The sequence below is a fragment of the Pyxicephalus adspersus genome, chromosome 6, assembly GCF_032062135.1.
Source record: "Pyxicephalus adspersus chromosome 6, UCB_Pads_2.0, whole genome shotgun sequence".
Classification (NCBI taxonomy): Eukaryota; Metazoa; Chordata; class Amphibia; order Anura; family Pyxicephalidae; genus Pyxicephalus; species Pyxicephalus adspersus.
In genome coordinates, this window is record NC_092863.1 from 79146905 (window position 1) to 79169623 (window position 22719).

A 22719-nucleotide genomic window follows, 5' to 3' on the forward strand; every position below is an offset into this window, starting at 1 on the left:
AAATATTATTTCTTCTTTTCCCTTACCAATCTGTCTTAAAATTTTACACGCAGACAATTGTGTCTTATACAAAGCCAATGTACACTTCTATTTTACAAAATCAATCTCCTTTAACACAGGTTGTTTCTATAATGTAACTTTTTTCCAATTCTATTTTTTTGGTTTGTTTTTTAATGTGTGGGCCACACTGTTAGCCGTGCCAGGCTTGGCAAAATAGAGCTGTAAGTGCTAGAGGCAATGATTCAGTGAGTACCACTTTGTCTGTTGTTATAACCTTACATTTTTAGCACTTACTGACACCTTGTGCAAATCTCCCACTATCTCAAACACTTCACATACAGGGTTTATAAATATCTCCAGCAACTTCATTAGCACATAATTGCTAGCAGACAACAGCTTTTAATGTTGAGTGTGTCTCCTAATTGCTCAACCTTTCTATAACATTTAACCCTTTGTCCGTTAATGTAAAAAGCCTAATTACTGTCACAAGAGGAGTCATCCTTTCTTTTTGTTGGAGTAGAAATCAAAACAATTAATGTATTAGGACACTCTAATTGGACCTTACTACGGGGTTCAAAATGGACAGAACCTGTTTCTTAACAAAGGGAACACACATTTTTATGCAATATTATATTTTACTTCACAACAGTGATACATTAGAAGCACTTCTCCTATTTGCTGGTACAAAGGGGGGAAATTCTTTATGGGTATATGAATGCTAAATCCCGTGTTATTCAGAGGATAACAGCAATCTGAGATGTTGTACAATTAGCATTTATTTTTGGACCAATCACAACATACAAAAAACAGTATATTTCATTGATAAGGTGCTCTATGGGCCACTAGCATGTTTGTCAGGCTGTCAAACCAAGGACTGAATCAGCTCTTATAGTCAAGCTTAAATTTTTTTTCTCTGGTAACCTATTATCATCAAGTTTATGCCCTTTCTGGCATTCTAGAATCCTGGTGAAATGGTCCTTTGAAACCCCTGAAACGCATTGGATTATTATTTTTGCCTAATCACGTACACATGTCAGATGATTCACATCCGATAATCGCCTCAGGGCTGGTATGGGATGACAATCTGGCGTGTACAGAGCTCGTCATTCATGGATCCGCCCTGGAGGATCCACAAATAATGAACAATCGTAATGAAAGTGAAGGGGAGAGAAAGCAGTGTGGTGCCGCGCCGTCATTCTCCCCCTCCCCTCTCCATAGAGTAGAATGGTACTGTATGTACAATGCTCGTTCATGCATCGTGCAATCTTTTGTCGTTGGAACGGATTGTGAAAGATCCTTTCCAATGACAACTACTGCACGTGTGTACGTAACTTTAGCGAGCTAACGTAAGATCCTAACAAAGGCGCATGTATGTCTCAAAGCAGCTTCTGCAAAATTATCAGATAAAGCTTTAACTGGGACTCCAAGGCATCAGATTTGTGTATCCCTCAAGAAAGAAAAAGGATATAATTATCGTTGGATGTAATTACTGCCTATATTACTAATAGGTAATATTTTTCACAAACATGTTAAAAATTGTATTTCCTCTAGTAAAAGTCAGTGTTTGCTCAAATAATAAAAAAGTAAATGATGATGGTATCCATTGGCTGAACCCTCCCTTCACATCTTGAATCAAGCATAAGCCTACCTCTACTCTCAAGTACTGAGATTCAGAGCTTGCTTGCTCTCACAGGCTGCATACAAATTCACATAACGACAGCCTGTAACCCTTTTCTAATGAATTTCAGGTATAATAGTTGAAGAAAAAAAGCTTTCTATTTCATTACGGGGAATACGGATTTAAGAAAGGTATTTGCTTACTTGTATCAGTTACAAGTAATTTAATTATTATGTTCCCATGTATATAAACTGGTGCAAAAGATATTTTTTAAATGTGACTTCTTTAAAAACAGAGACATTCAATTTTATACTATGACCCTGGTTCTGTGTTGGCAAAAACCCAAAAGGTAAAGATGAATGAATCCATGGACTTTGGAATATGCAAAAATCATAACTAGCATGATCCATAAAGTGTTTCATAAATTAAAAGAAACATTTTTTTAAAATTACCCTTGTTGTACTTTCATATAGGCTAATTACTTTATTACTTAAGTAACCACAGCAACAAGCTGAAGCAAAAGGTAACTGGAAAAGTGAAGACAATAATAGGAGGCAGGTCATTTATGTAAAGGCTTTGCTAATAAGCAAACACTGGCTTACTTAAAGAAGAGCTCCATTAGGCACAATTTGCATAAACAAAACACTTAATGTAACAAAGATGCAAGCCTTTCCTGAGAAATAAACAATTTTGTTTATGAGGTCACCATGTCGCTATTAGGTACACATGTGATGAAGTTCAAACAAAAGCAGGGTGGTTTTTCCTTCGCAGCATGTCACTGCGGTCAACGACTGGGGACAGGCTGACTCCTAATTATATTTAAGCCAAGGGAAAATTCCTAATAGGATATATTTAGAGATCTGCCAATAAAAACTGAAAAGGAAACCTTCTTTATCTTCTTTAATAAAGAATAAAGTAATAAAAATGTTAACCTTTAGCAACCAAAGAAAATTCATTCTTCAGTCTAATCAGACTCCATTAAATAGAAAACTGACTGGTTTCTTTAAGGTAATGCACCATACACCATGTTTAAGACCTTTCCAGATTTTTGTGGTCATTAAAGGAAACCTGCACTGTGGAAGTATAGTGACCACTGCCATCATCTTCTTCTGAAAAGGACAGTTGCCTATCTGTCATGCTAAACCAACTTAAGTCACTGAACCAGTAAAAGAATGGAAATTAGGGGCTCTGACTTCACATTTCTAGTTTTGCAAGCTTGTTCCAGATAAGTGACTGGGCATTTCAGGAGGTTAATAAGCAATACCAGCCTTTGAATTTTCCCCATAGTTCATGCATATGGTGGTTGCATTCGTTTCCTTGTGTTTTTTTCCCAAGCTTTTTTCCCCTTTAGCTTCACTCGGTGATCCTATCAGAAGCTCACTTCTTGCTTTAGGGTAAAAGCGCTTATCTAATGTATCTATGGTTAAACAGCATTGTCATCCAATGGCAATAGGTGCTACAATCCTGCCCCACCCCCTCAACCCAGCAATTGTGGCAACAATATTATGTTATTAAAAATATTTCCTCTCAACCAACATATTTGATTACCTGCCACATTCAAATTTACAACAAACACACAAAACAGAGAGAACAATGGGACGTTAAAGGCAAGAGGTCACAAAAAGGATTGAATATAAAGTTAGAAAATGTGTACAAAGTATAAAAATGCATCAAATGAGAAATGAACTTTGATGATAACAATTTTTTTAATATTATCATATATTTTCAAAATAATATTCAATCATTTTTGTGATTTCTTGTCTTTAAAGTCCCATTGTCCTCTGTTTTGTGTGTTAACAATATTATATTCAGGAGCTTGGATGCCCATATTGGCTACAAGAAAGGAAGGAACAAGAAACAATAAATAAACTGATAAAAAAGTTATCATCACAAACACAATTTAAAGCATACTTACAGTGATTTTACCAAGAAGTTTTGCCATGTGTTTTATAATTTCACTATGATGAGCTGTCTGGGTTTGTAAGAGATTCTTAATGACAACAACACTTTCTGCAACTACAACATCTGGAGAATAAAAACATAAGGAACAAATTTATGGTAAGACACACCTGTACATTATGTTAGCACTACCAATCAAAATAACAAGCAGCTCTAATCAAATTCCCTCCTGTACTTTTCTGCAGAATAATAAAAATGGAGGATAAAAAATGATTATGTATCTGTTACTACAGGACAATTAGGACCGTTTTTAGTTGCAATGCATAGATAAAACAAGTCATATTTTGATAATCAGAAAAAAATACTGTGTGTGTGTGGGGGGGTTGCGTCTTATGGTCCAAATACAACCCGCCCGCTCTTCCAAGGGGGGCCCGGCAGGCGGCTGCAGTTTCATCTGGCTTAGCATCCCCCCTGCAGCATGGCCCTTCCGTTCTGCAGCCTCGTAAACACTGATGGGGGGATCGTTCAAGAAGAGGGAGGGGAACGGCTGCAGTGCTTTTCCAACCTCTTCAAGGGACCTTGCACTAAAATCATCAGGCAGTGCAGAAAGCCCTTCCTTACCCCTCCCTGCTGTTTCCTAGCAGCCCCGTCCATAGGGATGCAGGGGATGTGTTTCAGTGTGAGAAGGCTCCGTGTAACAGTGGGGGGCAGAGAGGGCGGGGGGGGGCAGTCTGACATGAGCAGTGCTGGGTTTCTTGTGCAGCACATCATTCCCCTGTGACAGGTGAGTTGTAGCTATCCTGTCACTATAGTCTTGTAGTGCAATGTGTCTGTGCAATGTGTCTGTGCAATGTGTCTGTGCAATGTGTCTGTGCAATGTGTCTGTGCAATGTGTCTGTGCAATGTGTCTGTGCAATTTTTCTCTCGTTAAATAATATTCTGCTATATTTTATTAAATATTTCTTATATATTCATATATATATATCCAATTTGGTTCATAATATTTTTTTTTCTTGTTTTACTCCTTTAAAACCTGGGTGTGTCTTATGGTCAGATGCGTCTTATAGTCCGAAAAATACAATATATTTTTTTTACAATCCATATTAAGCTTTGAAGGACTAAACAGTGTCTCAAAATTAGATTTCAGGAAGATCCATCCTGCTCTGGCAGCTCCCCATTGCATAATGAGAGTCCTACATGGTATGCAAGTGAGTGGCAGCTTCTACTAAAACCTGTCAATGAAGCATTCAATGAGGCCCCTAACACTGTTATCAGAATGTCCATAAATGACTCATTTACAGAGTCCAGTAGTAAAAGCTGTCAAGAGTCACATGTAAACTATTTAGACTCCACTCATTTATTCAGTAGCTGGGCGGATTGCCTCTCATTATGAAAGGTGGATCCCCCTGTGCTATCTGTGCTGGATGAATCGTCATGGGTCGTCCATCCATGGGTCATGGATCTTTGGACATCACTGAATATAATGAAGATAAATATTAGCAAAAAACAGAGTGAAGATATTTTTGTTATATTGTGATGTATGTTTGTTTCTAGGCGTGATTTAATCCTTTTTGGAAATAGGTAAAGGTACTAGCGGGGGGGGACACATATCTGGGGGGGGCGGGGGGCTTAGGCATTGGGGCTTCCGGATTCCAATAAGCTTCCCATCTACAGAACACAACACCACTGGGGTCATGTGGTGGAGATAAGTTCACATTAGGAATATGGCAGATTCCTTACAGGCAAGCATCGTGAATTGGCTGGCCAACTCAACATTTCAGTAACAGCAGGGAGATAGAGACAGTGATATAGATACATTACTCTGGAATCAGGGAACATCTGCTAACCCTGCAACATTTATAACCTCTTATTCTAAGTGAACAGGTTCTCAATTACCTTCTTCTGTTTGCTAACAATATTCCTTTTTGAGACACAAAATATATTAAATCTGGAGGAGCTACAAGAGAGACGTGCAGAGGAGGAGAGCATTAAAACAAAATTAAAAGCTGGTTGTGCTACACCTGATGGTAAAGCCCAGGGAGGGTCAGTGGCCAACAGGGCATATTTTTTTTTTTTTTTTTTAAGAGGAGCTATCCTCACTCCTGTACTCTTCTCCTATTTCCCCTCCTTCTCTTTCCCCATCTTGTAGTCATCAATCCTGTTTGGCAAAAACAAAAAAAACAACGCTCCTCTGACCAAGCTGATTGTACAAAGACTGTCATACAAGCTGATGAAAGCCAGTACTTTTACACAATTAAAACAGTGATGTTTAAGTGCACATAGGCAGGGGAAGCACCTCAATCACAGAGCTTCCTTCTCCCTGCACCTCTTCCCGCTGACATCATCATTAAAGTGGAGATTTTTTTTTCTCCCACCGACATAGGAGTATTTTTGTCCTCCAGTAACACAACCTCAAATTTGGGGATCATTTACTTACTTATGGATACTGCTTATATTAAAAGTAAAGTGTTTAGGTCATTAAAAAGCCATAATACTTCAAATTGTCAATTTATAATGATGTGCTAGCTACTAGGACTCTAAAGGATAGATTTGTATGTCATAACAATGAAAGTTAAACAAAGGTTTTGCTTTTTTATTTTTTACTGCCAGCTTTTCACTGTAGAGAGAGAAGAGAAGAGACCTCCCTCCTTCTGTCTTTACTGCTGTGGAGGTACATACTGAAAAACTGAGCTACCTGGGATACATACATCACATTCAATGAGTGGCTCCTTCAGCACATGCTGGAGGGGGACTTTTAAAGCTATAAAAGTGCCGATCTCACACATGTGCAGTTTACATTTACTGGAGGAAATGTCACCTGATCTCTCATTGCAGAGTTGGGTGATGTAAGCCAAAAGCAAGGGAAAAAGGTGGTGGCGTCCAGCATTAACATTGGTTGTATTGATGTTAAAGACATCAACTCTAAACACATTTTTAAAAATCCAGTCACTTTTTCATGCACATGGTTTTAAGCCTTGATTTATTTATAAGCTTGGGAGAATTTGATCTTCATAGTTACTAAAAATGTATACATTATATAAGTTTATAGGTTATATTGCATTTGTGTTTTTTCTAACTTTTAATTCTGTGGTTCTGGAAATCATATGTTTTCCGTATGCTCTGTAGTACCTTAATAACATTTTCAATCCTAATATGGGTTTTATTGTTCATAAACAAAAAGAAAACTAGCCCACCAGAAAAAGAACTAAAGAATAATATTTATCCTGAGCATTGCACAGTGTTACTTAACAGCATTCTTCAGAATATGTTCTTCTACATATTTCCCCACACATACTCTTAAATAGGCTGGGAAAACAGCGCTCATTTAACTAGAAGACATGTACAATGAATACCAAAGATTCGAAAAGGATTTGTATGGTATTCTACTGTCACCTGGTGGAAGCAACAACCCAATGTTAATTAACTAGATAGACAAAAAAACAAAAAAAATCAAAACCTACAGACAGTGTATGACTAGTATTGCTATTGACACGTGATTTTCTACAGATGTTTTCTTTTACTTTTTTTCTTTTCAATTTATACACGGTCACTAATTTTTGATCAGTTACATTCTTATTTAAAAAAATAGCCCTGTCAGTTCATTTTTGACCAACATCCTACCTTATATAATGAGGTAAGGCTATTAACAGAATCCTGTTCGATCAATATTTGAATATTATTATGTTTGATTCAACATTAAAAAAAACCTTGAATCTTGAAAATTCTGTTTTATAATTCTCTCAAAAAGTAAAACCAACTCAGGCATTTAAAGTGGACCTGTAAAGGGACCACTGTGTCAAAAGATATTGTATTCTATGAATTCTGTGGGGTTCATAACAGTGCTAATTGAATTTATTAAACTTTACTTATCTTTATAATAATATATACAATAACTAAAAATGTTACCTTCCCATGCAGGATATGCTATCCAGCAAAAGTGTCAGCTAGGCCAAGTTAAAATACTAAAAATCTAATGTGTTTACAACGATTGGATGCCCAAAATAAGACGTTTAATGTACAGGCTTAACTCAATCTTGCAAATTACAAATGTGTAAAGGGGGAGGTTGTATTTTTTTAATGTAGGGAAAGAAGGTAAACAGGAAAACTGATCTTCTAAAGCCACGATTTTACCTAATGTTTTTACCTAAAGGTTTGGATTTCACATCACTTTCTAGTGTGCAATCTAAGACAAATAGAGAAGGAGAACCTTAGCAGCCAAGAATTCAGGCGGCAAAATACCTACCAAAGGATCTAATTATTCATTCATCTGGATGGAGCAACAGCTCAGTGATAATGTCATCTCTTGTGCCCTTTCCAGAAATCAGCAAATGATTCAGATTTAGACCGTTCAATGCAGTAATGCCATATTGCACAAAGAAAGACTGAGATACTATTTAAAACTACTACTAAATATTTATAATGCCTACCTTTATATCTGCCTACACTAAACAGTAACAAACTCAATGTTAAGCTGGATGCAGCAATGTCCATCAAATGTTCTCTGGACAAATTTTTACAAAACTTGGCTTCTATTGCTGAATTATCTTTAGGTTAAAACATCTAGAGTAGAAACCAGATGGCTCACTCGGAAATGCCTAATGTTACTGGCTTTTTGTAAAGCAAATTACAACAAAAGCCATAAATCTCCCAGTGTTATTAAGGCCCATATGAATTACCAATGGGACTAAATTTTATTCCTTTTGGGTAAAACGTACCAAAACTCAGAATTTTAACTTTGCATAAATAGGTAGACAACCCTTTTATTTAAAGTAAAAATTCTGCTTGTTAGTTTTTTTTAAGTGCAGCACCGCCCCCTTAATTCTAGATTGCCTAGTTAATCATGAATAAATGGGAGGGCAAAGCCTCCTGGGACACCTATGTCACGCATCCCGGTAGACTCTTGACTGCTCCTTCTGCGCATGCCCGAGCATACCGAGCATGCGCAGGAGCCCTTTCTTCAATACAGAGGAAAAAAAATTTCCCCCATCTACGTCACGTGATCTTGCGCCTGCACAGTACAACATCGGGTGACATAGGAAGACACGAATGCGTAAAAAGACAGGAGAAGACTGTGGCACCTGGCCTCTGGGCCGGATACCGGGACGACGCAGGACCCAATGGAAGAAACCTCCCGACAGACAGACTGATCTGTGGGATTGAAGGTAAGCGTGATTTTATTGCTTGGAGTGAGTTTTGGGTTTACTTAGCTTTAACGCTGTGCTTAGCAGTGCATGAGGTACAAGGCTTGCAGGACTTGTCTGTATTCAGTATGTAGAAGATAAAAATGAAAAAAGAATATGACCACCCTACAGTTCTATAATGAAGTCTGCAGGTTGTTCATATCTGCAAAATAAATGAATCAAACCCCTATAAACATTTTAACACTGAGAAGATAATCAACAATTATGTTACATAAAAATATAAACATCTTCACAAGGAAAAGATGGATTATCTTACCATCTCTTTTTGACAATAGATACACAAGGCCATTAAGACAGGTGTCAGTCACGGCAGGTATATTGGTAGCGCATCTTCCGATTGCCTGAATTGTGGCTGCAGCAAACTGTTTGTCCTGGCTTTTCACGTAGGTCTAAAAATAAACACATTTATACGCTTTACAAAAAAGACTTTAAAATTGCATTACAGAATTGGGCAGCACAGTGACAAGTGAATCCACATGGTAACGAAGTATCAATCTTCCCTATCCATCCACTCTTCTACAATTTCATTTCACAGAAGGTGAAGTGCTTGTGAATCCACAACACTGCTCTGATCTCAGGAGACCCCAGAGCTTCTGATAGATTTGACTTTTCAGTTCATTGACTGGTATTGACATATGACATCTAGTTGTAAAAGTGAAAAAAAAAAAAAAAACTATTGGTAATTGTGACTATACTTTAATTAATACTCGCTAGTAATGTGACAGAGCCAAATGCTACTAAAAACAAAATCTGGGTATTGGCAGTTTCTCAATATGTGGTACTAATAAGCATTACTAAATGCAACCACCAAAAACGTTACTTATGTTTTAAAATGTTAATGGAATTTCAAAAGGTTATTCTAAATTTTATAGAACCCCACCCTAAAAATGGGCATAATGGCATAATGACACTGGTTTTGAGTTAAAAAAAATAATGAGTGTTTTTCTCCATGCTGAAAAATAGCAATATAATTTTCACATGCGCAGTGACCATTACAAGGGTAGGCAAAGGGTCAAAACAGATTTGTAACCTGCTCAGCACTGTGCTAAAAATGTGTGAGAGCGATGCATAACACAATGAAGGCCAGAAATAACACTGAACAATTTCTACGTCCTGGATGGATTAGGACATTCTCCTTACTGGTCCCATAATAGACCATAGCCTTCATGTAAGGACACACTAGTGAAAGATTACAGTAAGTAACTTTACAAAAACCCAATTTAAGCTCCCTGTGGTGCCTTATTCAAGGAAGAAGAAGAAAAAAGACACTCACAGAAATGTCCACTGAGTGCAAAATGGCCTTCCATGAATACATATGTAATAAAGTGAAATATTTTTATATTTCACCAGTGTCCTTTTACACAGACAATAGATTTTGTGCATTGCCCATCAAACATTTCCAGGGTGTCATTGGAGAATTAAGCCCCATATTAAACCATCATATAAAGAGCGAATTCAAGCTGCAGCTGTGTATATTGTTAAAGAGAAAATTATTACAGAAAATTTAAAAAAAAGTTTTTGTAAAAATAAATTTTAAAAAAAGTTATTTTTCTCTCCAATGAGTATTAAGAGCAGTGTTGGTGTTCGAATTCGGGTTGTCCTTATACTCGACCTGGGTTGTCCTTATATAAAAATGGGATTCGATGGCAAAAATTTGAATTAAAAAAGTGTTAAAAAAAAAAATAATGTTAAATTTAATTAATGTTAAATTTATTAGTGCCGGGCATCTTCTCAATGATTGCTGCCGTAGCTGAAATTGTTGAAAAGAGTGTGCGGTCTCCGGGGCACTAGGGGTTAATTAATCCCTAGTGCCCTGGGGATCATAGTGGAACAGAAGAGTTCATCTGCAGTTCTGTTCTCACGGTCACGTGACTGTGGGAACATTACTGCAGATGAACTCTGCTGTTCCACTACGATCCCCGGGGCACTAGGGATTAATTAACTTCTAGTGCCCCGGGGATCGTAGTGGAACTGCAGAGTTCAACACATACAACTAGTAAAGAGCTGTAAGAGCAATCTGATTGCTCTTGCAGCCCTTAATAGTCCCTAAAAGTAACCAAAATGGACCTCAATGGTGTTCGAATTCGGCATTCGATTACCTGAACAATATCTCAATATTCGATCGAATAGCTGTCGAATCGAATAGTTAGATGACCAACACTAGTTAAGAGGTCCTCAACAGCCACTTTAGGAATCTTCAGCAACCCATGACTTGCTTTGAGGTTGTATCCCCTAGTTCCCTAGCCACAGTGTCCTGTAGAATCCTGAAGAAAGAATTGCCCAGCACAGCAGGAGACCAAGAACCTGACACACCCTCAAGGTGTTTTGAAGAATGTGGATTCTACTATTGGCTGTGGCTCTTCAAGAAAGCAAAGATTACAGTCTACTCCCATTATTTCCTAAAAACAATGCGGATATCACTGCTGATATTCTTCTGAAATTGCTTACCTTGTTACCTGGCTTTTAAATTATTAGCTGAATTACCCTCAACTACTGGCCTTGAACAAATTTGCAGAGCATGATGGTCAGAGTTCTTGTTGTTTTACTTGTTCTGGGTCAGGGATTCAAATAATGAAAATAATCAGCATGACAGCCAGAAAAGTAGAATTTGCAGATGTCCAGAATGGCAGCATCTATACTTCTCTATTTGAAAGGTTTTTCTTTAATAGTGATTATGCTGTTCAGATATATTTTTTCCCATCATGCACAGGTTAGAACTGGGTCTGCCTAGCCCATAAACTGAAAATCCCAGCATATTCACATTACGGAAATAACAGTACATAACTTCCATTGTTCAGATATCAGTTATAACACCGAATACAAACAAACCTGGAATTCGCGGAGCAGAGTGGAGACATTGTCCTCATTTGCCAAGTTTGTCATTATTTCAAGCTGTAGAAACAAACAAGTCTTTGTTACAACATGTATTTAAAACAAAAAAAGGAAAATATACAATTTGTGCTCAGCAAGGTCCCAGAACACACACCAGGAAAATGTGAGCCTACACATGTTCAGAAAGTTCTCAACCACTAAAGCAGGGACAACAATCTAGTCGAGGCCATGTATATGTTTTCTATATGAACGCTGGTGCCGTTCATCTTTACCAGCCCGTGTTAGGTAGAACTTATGTCTTGATGTGTTGATGTGTTGGGCACTTTGAGCATGAATACCATTTTGCAGAAGTTGTGCTAAAAAGAAATATGCTAACATGGTTACGCTTTGCCCATCTATGTAGTTATTCGCATATCGATTTGTCCAAGGCTCTACTACTAAATTGCCCAAACCTCATCTAAGTCCACCCAAACCGTATAATTTATAAAAAGAAATATTGTAAAAAAGATACATATTACATCAATATACAATCAGATGAAGAGACCATACATATTTTGCCTATTGAAATGAGAAACAAAAACAAATCCAATCTTTCTCAAAAAGAAAACAGAAATCAGCTGCAGGTTCATCCATCACAGCAAAAAAAAATTGCCTTGTATAAATTGGATATGGAAAGAGACTCATTATTACTTGCCTATCAGGCAGTGTGGACTGAGTAGTGTTCCATTATGTCTTTACGCACAAAAATACATCTATCTGGCAGTCTGCAGATAGTCTATACATAGCATACCACATTTTATTGCTACCAAAAAATGATTATGTGTTTTAAAAAGATCAACATTCTATAAAGCCCCCAATAATGACAGTCATCCTATGAAGACATACCACTCCTCTTCCCTTACAAAACATGTAAAAAAAAAACTGGTGCCAGTTATACTCACTTTTAGTGTTTTGATCATAGTTGGATCAGTTGACCTAATGTAGAAACTTTTTAAAAACGGATCAAACAATCCCTATAGAATATTTGAAGAGAAAAAAAATAATCAGAAGTAGAACACCTATCTATCTTCACCTTCTATCTAACACATATCAGCTGCTTTACCTTCCTCTGTATAGACATGGTTGCTATGTTCTGAAGAACAATGTACTGTACTTCCCTGAAAAACAAAGTTAAAAGCAATAAAAAAAATATTGTAATTCTATCTAAATAAACTTACATACTCTGACATCTTTATTCAAAAGAGTTCAAAAAACAAAATGAAGTTGCATTGCATTTGTATTGAAAGAGAAAATGTATTTTACCAATTATATTGCATTTATTTCTGAATATGTGTACTTGTAAATAAATCCATCTATGTGTGTATTTATGTCCAGCTGTGTTTGACAATATCAACACATTCGTACACTTCATCTTTTCATCAAATTTTACTTTTCAGTAAAGAACTGAAGTTTCAGAAATTGGAGCTTTGAAGACCTTTGCTTCCTATATTTGAAGACATTCAGAAGAAATTTTTAACCATAGCGTTTTACCGTTACAACACTGAGGAAGAAATGTCAATGGAAAATGGCTTTTCAGTCTTATGTGAAAGATAAATCTTAGAAGCCATATCAGACAGGTGATTCTGTAGCAGAGATTAAATGCTGTTACAAATCGGTAATACTAGTGATTAACAACAATCTGTCATTAAGAAGCCATTTGTTACTGCTACAAGTTACACCTAATGCTTCAGGGATTTGCTGCTAAGTCGTAGAGGTTAGCAAGGCGCAATTGTCACTGGTGATCCTGTCGCTGATATTAAACACTACTCATTTCCATGAGAGACAGATCTGCTCATGGCAGATCACTGTAAAATTACAAAACCCTCAATTCCATTATATTATAATTACCATTACATATAATACAATAATTATGATTTCCCTACAGAAAAGTCACAAAAAATAAATAATTCAATGAAATCACAGCGAAAAAATCCATCTGTCGGACATGCCACTCTTTCTCCATTTTCTTCATCTATCAGTAAGTTTTACCATTGTTATTACCATCAGCATTACACCTGATGGAATGATATTGTAAAGACAAATATTCATTATTTTGGCACCACTCCCTAAATGCCCCCAAATCTATTTTTTGTTTAATCATCTAACAAACTAGGAAACAGCATGCAAACTGAAGAGAAGACTGTCTTGCAAACTCATTTTTTACACCCTTTCTGAAGAAAGCATAGTGGTATATCAGATTCTCATTTGTTTCCCTGAAAAATCTTTAATAATGAGTCAAAGGATAGAAAAAAATATAAAACAATAACAAAAGAAGGGTTAACTACTTTTGACGCACCTGTGACTGCGAAGAAGACGTACCAAAGATTTGGCAATTAAACTGGTTTCAGTTTTTGGTGCCAAGTGCCAATAAAGTTGAGCCACAGCCATTACCACCTAAAAACAAAAATATATTATTCTCCCAAAAGTAGGATTTGCATTTGCAAACTGTACTTTTATTTACAGTAATAAAGTTTATAGAGCCTACAATTTTCTGAAAAGGTGAATCTTTTTACTAACAGATCTCTATCAAAGTTTTCTACACACAGTTACCAATGGTACCAACAAATGTGGAATTTGCTCCACTCCATTGACATCAGAGAGGTCATTCTTACAGAGGTGATGTCCCTAATGCAATAAGTGTTCTTAACTGCCTGGTTGCCACTGATCTAACAAAAATGGGTGTGCTGCACAGTTCAATGTTTGTTGCCAGGGAAACCCGGCATTCCCAGTATTCCACCTTGCAGGTGGCGGGACTGCATAAACTACCAAGCGCCTAGGAGTTATGTCATCCCAGTCTGTCCTGCAAAAGAATGGGGATAGGCAAGTATTCCCAGGGTTTAGTTCCAGTTTAACATACAGCAACACACAATATAATAGTAAGCAGTCATACCGCAGCATTTCTGCTCTGGAGCAGTGGTTTAGTGTTTCTTAAAAGAAGTCGATGGTCTGGGTCCATAGTGTATGGCCTTTTCTGTTTATCATCATTATCATTTTCATTTTCCTCATCTGATTCATAAAAGGCCTTTGCAGAATTTTCATCTAAACATTCATCCTGTAGGGATACAAAATCATTTGATTCAAATCGCCAAAAAGGAGGGTAGACAAAACAAAATAATATATATTTATAACTTAACTGCTTATAATGATCATCCAAATTAATTTTCTAATTATTTATGCCAATTCAATACCTGAACCACACCTAATTTTGTTGGCACAAAACGGTCTCATTTTAGAAATTACCCAAAACCTGTGGCTGATAAAAGTTTTCCATTGAACAAAACTGATTTGCTGTCTAATATTTCAACTAAAGTCTACGTTTTTTGGAGTCGTGACTATGACAGTCCCCGATATATTTTCAGGTCGAGAATCTTCCAAGTACTTGTGTTTCAATGGAAATAAATTATTCTGTACCAGGGAATGTTTCAATGAATGTAAGAGTTGCAACTAGTAAAAATTACAAATAGGCCCCTTAGATTAAAATGGCAAATTTTATTCTGTAATTTGTATTTTACTTGTATGTATTGGTAATTGTAGGCAAAGAATGATCTTGAAACTGGAGGTGTATTAGGGACAATAATTACCTATACTATTCACATTGTTGCTACAATCAAAACTTTACAGCTGCTGTGTACTAATCACAGAAAATAATGGGAAAGTGGGGGGAGGGGAGTATACTATGACTGCAAATAACTGTGAATGCACAGCCATAGCGGCTTTGCTCTTTTGCTCCGTATTTTAACAGTAGAAAAATCCCATTAACAAAATCCACCAGTGCTGATTTGTAATGCAATTATCCTAATGAAACATATCACGCTTTTTCTTACTGCGCTCCAGCAGTGTTATGGGTCACAAGACGCTGTCTTCACTAGCAGTATGCAAATTAAGTATTTCATTAATAACCAAAAATATGATTTAACTACACAATCACAGAGAAAAAAAATTATATGTGCATTGTAATGAGTGAAATAAGTATTTTATCCCCTATCAACCAGCAAAGATTTCTGGCTCCCAGGTGTTGTGACTGTATGCAGGTAACAAGCCGAGATTAGGAGCACCCTCTGTAAGGGAGAGCTCCTAATCCAAGCTTGTTACAGTACCTGTATAAAAGACACCTGTCCACAGAAGCAATCAATCAGATTCCAAACTAGCCACCATGGCCAAGACCAAAGAGTTGTCCAAGGATGTCAGGGACAAGATTGTAGACCTACACAAGGCTGGACTGGGCTACAAGACTATCGCCAACCAGCTTGGTGAGAAGGTGACAACAGTTGTTGTGATAATTCACAAATGGAAGAACACAAAATACCTGTCAATCTCCCTCGGTCTGGGGCTCCATACAAGATCTCCCCTCGTGGAGTTGCAATGATCATGAGAACGGTGACAAAGCAGCCCAGAACTACAGGTGGGGAACTTGTCAATGATCTCACACCAGCTGGGACCATAGTCACCAAGAAAACAATTGGTAACACACTGCGCTGTGAAGGCCGGAAATGTTGAAGAGCCTGCAAGGTCCCCCTGCTCAAGATAGCACATGAACAGGCCCGTCTGCAGTTTGCCAATGAACATCTGAATGATCCAATGATACAACACTGGGTGAAAGTGTTGTGGTCAGATGAGAGGATTATGACCCCAAGAACACCATCCCCACCGTCAAACATGAAGGTGGACACATTATGCTTTGGGGGTGTTTTTCTGCTAAGGGGACAGGACTCCTTCACCGCATCAAAGGGACAATGGATGGAGCCATGTACCATCAAATCTTGGGTGAGCACCTCCTTCCCGCAGCCAGGCCTTTGAAAATGGGTCGTAGATGGGTATTCCAGCATGACAATGACCCAAAACACACAGCCAAGGCAACAAAGAAGTGGCTTATGATGAAGCACATGAATGTCCTGGAGTGGCCTAGCCAGTCTCCCATGGAAAATCTGTGGAGGGAGCTGAAGGATCGAGTTGCCAAACATCAGCCTTGAAACCTTACTGATTTGGAGAGGATCTGGGAGGGGACAAAATCCCTTCTGAGATGTGTGCAAACCTGGTAGCCAACTACAAGAAACATCTGACCTCAGTGATTTCCAACGAGGGGTTAGCTGCTAAAGCACCTCTGAGTTTGCTTACAAGCTAAAACTACCACAAATATAATAGTTTGGGTAGTGTCAATGCACAGTATGTTTATGGATTGATTTTCTAATCAACCCAACCACTCTCGCTATATGTATCTGCAAAACATAGGCACTATATGACTAGTAGTCCTAATATAAGAACAAGGAGGGCCAAACTTTGATACGAGATGTGTGCAGAGGACACAAAACCGCTCCTAATTTCTGAGGAATTAAACAGTCCTCAGTTGCACTTTTAAAAACTATATACCAAAATATATTCAGTGGTATATTTACCTAGTCAAAAAATGAAGAAAAAAAAAAGAGAGAGAGAGAAGCACATTGTTTGTGTGCAAAGATTTAGGCTAGATTTTCAATTGTGGAGAGGTTGCAGTGGGTTTACCACTTCCTTAGCCCAGGACTGAGGCCTCCCGGTTGATGCTACATGGTAGTGTTTCCCTGCTCATTACCACTAGCTGTCAAATGTAAAGACACAGGTTTTTTAAGAACCAGCTCTGCAGTGGCCCCGATTTATTAAAGCTCTCCAAGGCTGGAGAGGATACACTTTTATCAGTGAAGCTGGGTGATCCAGCAAACCTAAAATTGATTTTCTTAAAGTCATTTGCCATTTGTTAGCAAATGTTTTCAATCCTATTCTAGATAACTTCCAGGTTTGCTGGATCACCCAGCTTCACTGATGAAAGTGTATACTGTGCAGCATCACTTGATCCCAAAGCAGATGTGAAAGTCTTTCCTGTAGTGATACCAAGTCTTTCCTGTAGTGGCGCTGTAGGCAGCATCCAATAAGCTTGGTCTTCTTCCTAGTGATTCACTTGAGAATGGAAGAAAAATCCTCTTAATATTTATTTATACACATCTCTTTATATGGGCTATTTAAATAGGCAACCAGTAATTCCTAAAAACAATGTTCTTCAAACTGACATACATGCTGCTATTGCTGTGACATCTAAGCTATTCAGAAATCAACATACCATCAATATCAATTCACTGAAAAAACAGAAATCACATGGGAAGGGAAGTCATTAGTCTGAGAGAGACTGTTGTGAAACTTGACACAAAGGAAGTGTTGTGCAATCGGCAAGGTGTATTTCTCTACTGCTAAATCTGCTAACGTTCATTTGACTAATCTCTCGAATTCATTAACCTAAAAAGGTTTAATTTCCATTTTCCTGCATCAGCTCTATTTATGAAATGTTGTGCCCTATAAAGATGCCGTTATTTTCCATAGTCAAGCACCCTCTTAACAAATCTTCTCATTAATATGTAAATGTAAAGTCAATCGGTCTTCTCCCTGACAGCACTATGAATTGCTAGTGCACTGTATAATCTGCTGTGACTTGGCATCCGCTATTTATCATGAAATATGTCAGTTAGAAAAATTATGGAAACAGCGCTGCAATTGATAGGGCTGCAATCTACTTTGTCAACACTTAATTGTTCCTTAAATCTAACATTTACATATAAACAGCCTAAATTCCCAGCTATGATGATACAAATAAACTAAATTAAAAAACTCTTGGGTATCTCAAGATGTCTTGTTATGGGACTTCATTATATAAAAAAAGAAAAACAGCAGGAAAAGAAAGGTTTAGAATACTGAAAGAAACGTAAAGGAAAAAAACAGTAAAAATCAGCAGCATGGTGGCTCAGAGGTTAACACTTTGGCCTTTGCAGCGCTAGGTCCCCGGTTCAAATCTCGGCCAGGACATTATCTGCATAGAGTTTGCAAGTTCTCCCCAGTTTTCTGTGGGTTTCCTCCAGGTACTCTGGTTTCCTCCCACATTCCAAAAACATGCAGTTAGGTTACATGGCCTTCCTTCAAAATTGACCTTAGACTGTATTAAAAGACATTACTATGGTGGGGAAATTACATTGTGAGCCCCTTTGTGGGGCAAAAAAATTTACGATTTTCTTATGAAAATCACTTATTCCCATTGGAGGGATAATTTAATAAAAATGCTGCAAAGAAGGCGGTGCTGAACAGGAGTGCAGGGTGATTGGCTGACATACAATAACAGGTCACAATATTAAGTACACCTGTTCAACTGCTTGGTAATGCAAATATCTAATCTGCCAACCACATGGCAGAAACTCAATGCATTGTTAAGAGAATTTCAGAAACCATCAATCTGTTGGGATTTTCAAGCACAATCATCTCTAGGGTTTACATAGAATGGTCTGAAAAAGACCAGTAAGCGACTGTTCTCTGGGCGAAAACGCTGTGATGATACCAAAAGAAACTAGCCAGATATGTCTGAATGGATAGGAATGTCAACAATATAAAAACATGGATCCATCCTGCCTTTTATCAATGGTTCCAGCTGGTAGGGGTGTAATTATGTGGATTATATTTTCTCGGGCCACTTTGAGCCCATTAGTACCAAATGAATATTGTTTAATGTCACAGCCCACCCTAGTACTGTTGCTGTCCGCAGTGTACCCATCTTCAGATGGCTACTTCCAGCAAGATAACACACCATGTCACCAAGTTCAAATCACATCAATGTATTCTTGAACATGACACTGAGTTAAAGGTACCCCAATAGCCTCTATAGTCACCAAATCTCAATCTAATAGAGAATGTACAGGATGTGGTATAATGGGAGATATGTATCATGGATGGAAAGTTGACAAATCTGCAGCAAAGGCAGATACTATAAGAATGTTTCTAGTGGCTTGATGAATCTATACTACAAAGAATTATTGAAATTCTGAAGGTAAAAAGGAGGTCCAACCTGGTAAAAGCAAGGTGTAGCTAATTAATCGGCTGATGAGCGAGTTTTATCAATTGCTCCGTCTAGTGGTGGGAAGCTGCAGTAACAATATTTTACATTATGTACTATATATATATATATATATATATATATATATATATATATATATATATATATATATATATATATGTGTGTGCAATATGTACACCTGTTTAAATAAAGAATGCTGCACAGGCTGCCATGGTATCATTCTCCTGAAAAATCTGTCTGTAGCTTCCAAGCTTTACAAGTCACTGACCCAAACAAGCAAGCTGATCAGGAAAGTCGGGGAGAAGTGAGAATATTTCATCTCTACAAGTTTACATGCCAACGGCAACACTTAAACCATGATATCAGAATGGCAGCCAATCAACTAACATTTTCAGAGTAGGTAAACATTGAGGCCTTCATATGTCTCTGAATTTAGGTTTTCCTAAATGTATTGTTAGAACGTCATAAGACACGGAAATAACCAAGTCAATTTGGCTACAATAACATTATTAAACAATAAATTGAACATCTGTACAGATATCAAATGGCTTAATAATGCAGTCTTGAAATTTTACATCTGAAGCTTTTTTACTGCAAATCACACACCCACTTTGGTAAATCAGTATGTCTGGCATGGATGGATGGAGAGCAACAAAAGGAATGAAATACCATTTTTGGAGAAAAAATTCTGTTCCAGGTTCACTTTGGCAATCATCACATCTAGTGAAAGTCTAGGTCCCCAGTGCCTAAGCTACAGATGACTGAAACTTCAGGGTTCCTACAGATAGTAAGCGGATTTTACCTTACAATGGTGCTAATTACTTTTTTTTTTTTTTTTTTCTGTGCTGACTTTCCCATTTATGTTTTAATAGTGGAATTTGCTGAAAGCAATAGTAAAATACAGCACAGTTCATTTTAAAGGGGCTGCTATAACTGAGATATATCTATCTCTAGCAGTTTTAAGTAATATTTCTCCAGTATAAGTCTGTGACAACAAGCATATTCCCAGTCACAAACAAGTCCTATGGCAAGATTTTAGTCTGACCATCTTCTTTTTTGTGCCTCCAGTTTTTTGACATTTCTTGTACAATGCCTGTAGCCTCCGGCAATCTATTGTATATGTGCAGTCTTTTTATGAAACAATTATTTCACTGAGAGTAATGTGGTTTTCTTTGACAATTTCAAAGGACACATTTGAGGTGCCCCATCAAGTAGGTTGGCCATAACTTGAGCACATAATCTTTGCTAAATGAAAAGGGGCAGACAATCAGAATTCTAATCCCTTGCTTTAGAAGATCATGTGACCAAATCATTATACGTTTTATCTTGTGATCAACAATGCTGGGGCCCAAAAGCTGCATTTCTAGAAACCTTCTATTAAACCAAGACTGGTAATATAGCTTTGGTGTAAGGGAAAGCATAGACCAAGATAACACCAGACCTTTATGTTTGAAATAAACCCAAAAAGTTATTTCCAATAAAAAATCTTTTCGTTTACCTCTTTCCATGGGCTGACAAACTGCGTGCGTGCATATCGAGTCAGCATATGGATTATCACCACTTGTCCCCACTCCTCCACATCCACCAGCAGATTACACAGTTTACGATAGTTTTTGTGGATTAAATCAATTCTATCCGGGCAGACTTCTTCAAATGCCATTACAACGCTGCCCGCAACAAGCTGCAAAGCAAAGAAAGAAGAGTTAGATACATGCTGCTGTAAAAACTAAAGTTAACTAAACGTTAACATGTGAACACAATTTTAATAAGAAGTATATAATATAAAGGAAGTGCAGAAATGGCATCTACAAATTCTGGCATGCATCAGGGTGGTGGGTGCACTTTTATTAAATGGTCTGCACCTGCCTGAAGGAGCCTGTGCTATATTCCTAGAGCTAGTGTGTCTTAATAGTACTTACTTTATGAAATATTAACATGATTTGATAGCCTAGTAGAAAAAAATAGTACAGTTTTAGGGCAACAATGCAAAATACCAGGGAGAGAATGAATGGCAGGTGTGGTACACACTATATGCTATTATTTTACTTGTTCAGTCAGTATAAACCATAATGGGTCTAACTGAATTGGGGGCACACGATCAGACATGACTATACTATAGCCACAGGCATAAGTTAAAGGCACACTACATGCAACATTTAACTTAAAAGGGTCAGAGAACATAAGTACACAGCCAAAGATCACAAAACACGTAAAGTGTGCTTAAATCCCATCAACGCACTTCTCCAACTCCAATTTCCTAAAGACAGGTATATCTAAGGCAGAGTTTCTCAACTAGTGTTCCTCCAGAGGTTGTTAGGGGTTCCTTAAGCAATGAGCAATTAGTGCCTCTTAGGTCAGTTTAACCGATACCAATGATCTGTTTGGCTATCTGTAAGGGTGACATTCTTCCTACTGATCACCACCCCAACATTCTGTGAGCTGTGGATTTAGTAACTATAGAGTTCCCTAAATACCTGGATGTTATTTCCAGGGTTCCCCATCTTAAAATGGCTGAGAAACACTAATCTAAGGTGTATTTTTTTATTTTGAAATATATTACTATATATTTTAGCCAAAATGTAACAAAATATCCTGCCAATCACAACTAAAAAATCAGAACGATAATGAGGGGTTGCTACAGGAAAGAAAAATAATTTCAGGCATGAAAGCCAAATGTTCTGATCAAGGGGCTGTGAGGATTTTGATGTGAAATCTTAATTATTACTAACTTCTATTGAAATTCAGGCTCCCCTCTTCCTGCACAGAGCAGTTCAATGAATGCACCTAAACCAAAACTACCCAGAAAAGTTAAAGAACATTTACCTAAAGTATATCTGAAGCTAAAATCTTCCAAGTTTTCCACAGAGTGTGCAATGTTTTAAGCTACAATCAGGCATTTATTGATGAAAAACAAGTATAAAGCAATGAGTGATGGTTTAAACAAGCAGCAGGTTTCTGAAAAATTACAATTACCTTATTATTATTATTATTATTATTATTATTATTATTAATAAACAGGATTTATATAGCGCAAACATACTACGCATTGCTATACATTAAATAGGGGTTGCAAATGACGGACAGATACAGACAGCGACACAGGAGGAGGGGAGGACCCTGCCTGAAAAGCTTACAATCTAGAGGTTTGGATTATTATAAATACCTAGCGGATTACCCGGTGTTGCCTGGGTATTTCTTTATTGCAATCCTATAATATACTATTATATTATAAGGTCTCAGGGGCTCAAAAGTAATTGGACAAATTAAAA

At 37.4% G+C, this 22719-nt stretch overlaps 1 protein-coding gene across 1 annotated transcript in view; it reads right to left on the reverse strand.

Moving 5' to 3' along the window:
• The window catches only part of AP3B1 (adaptor related protein complex 3 subunit beta 1), a gene marked incomplete in the record, with an annotated part of 140574 nt that overhangs the window by 80250 nt on the left and 37605 nt on the right, over positions 1–22719 (reverse strand). The window contains 8 exon segments of the mRNA XM_072416305.1: positions 3534–3643; positions 8975–9107; positions 11548–11610; positions 12492–12563; positions 12653–12707; positions 13886–13983; positions 14480–14641; positions 20949–21131. Coding sequence (XP_072272406.1) covers positions 3534–3643; positions 8975–9107; positions 11548–11610; positions 12492–12563; positions 12653–12707; positions 13886–13983; positions 14480–14641; positions 20949–21131 — 876 coding nt within the window.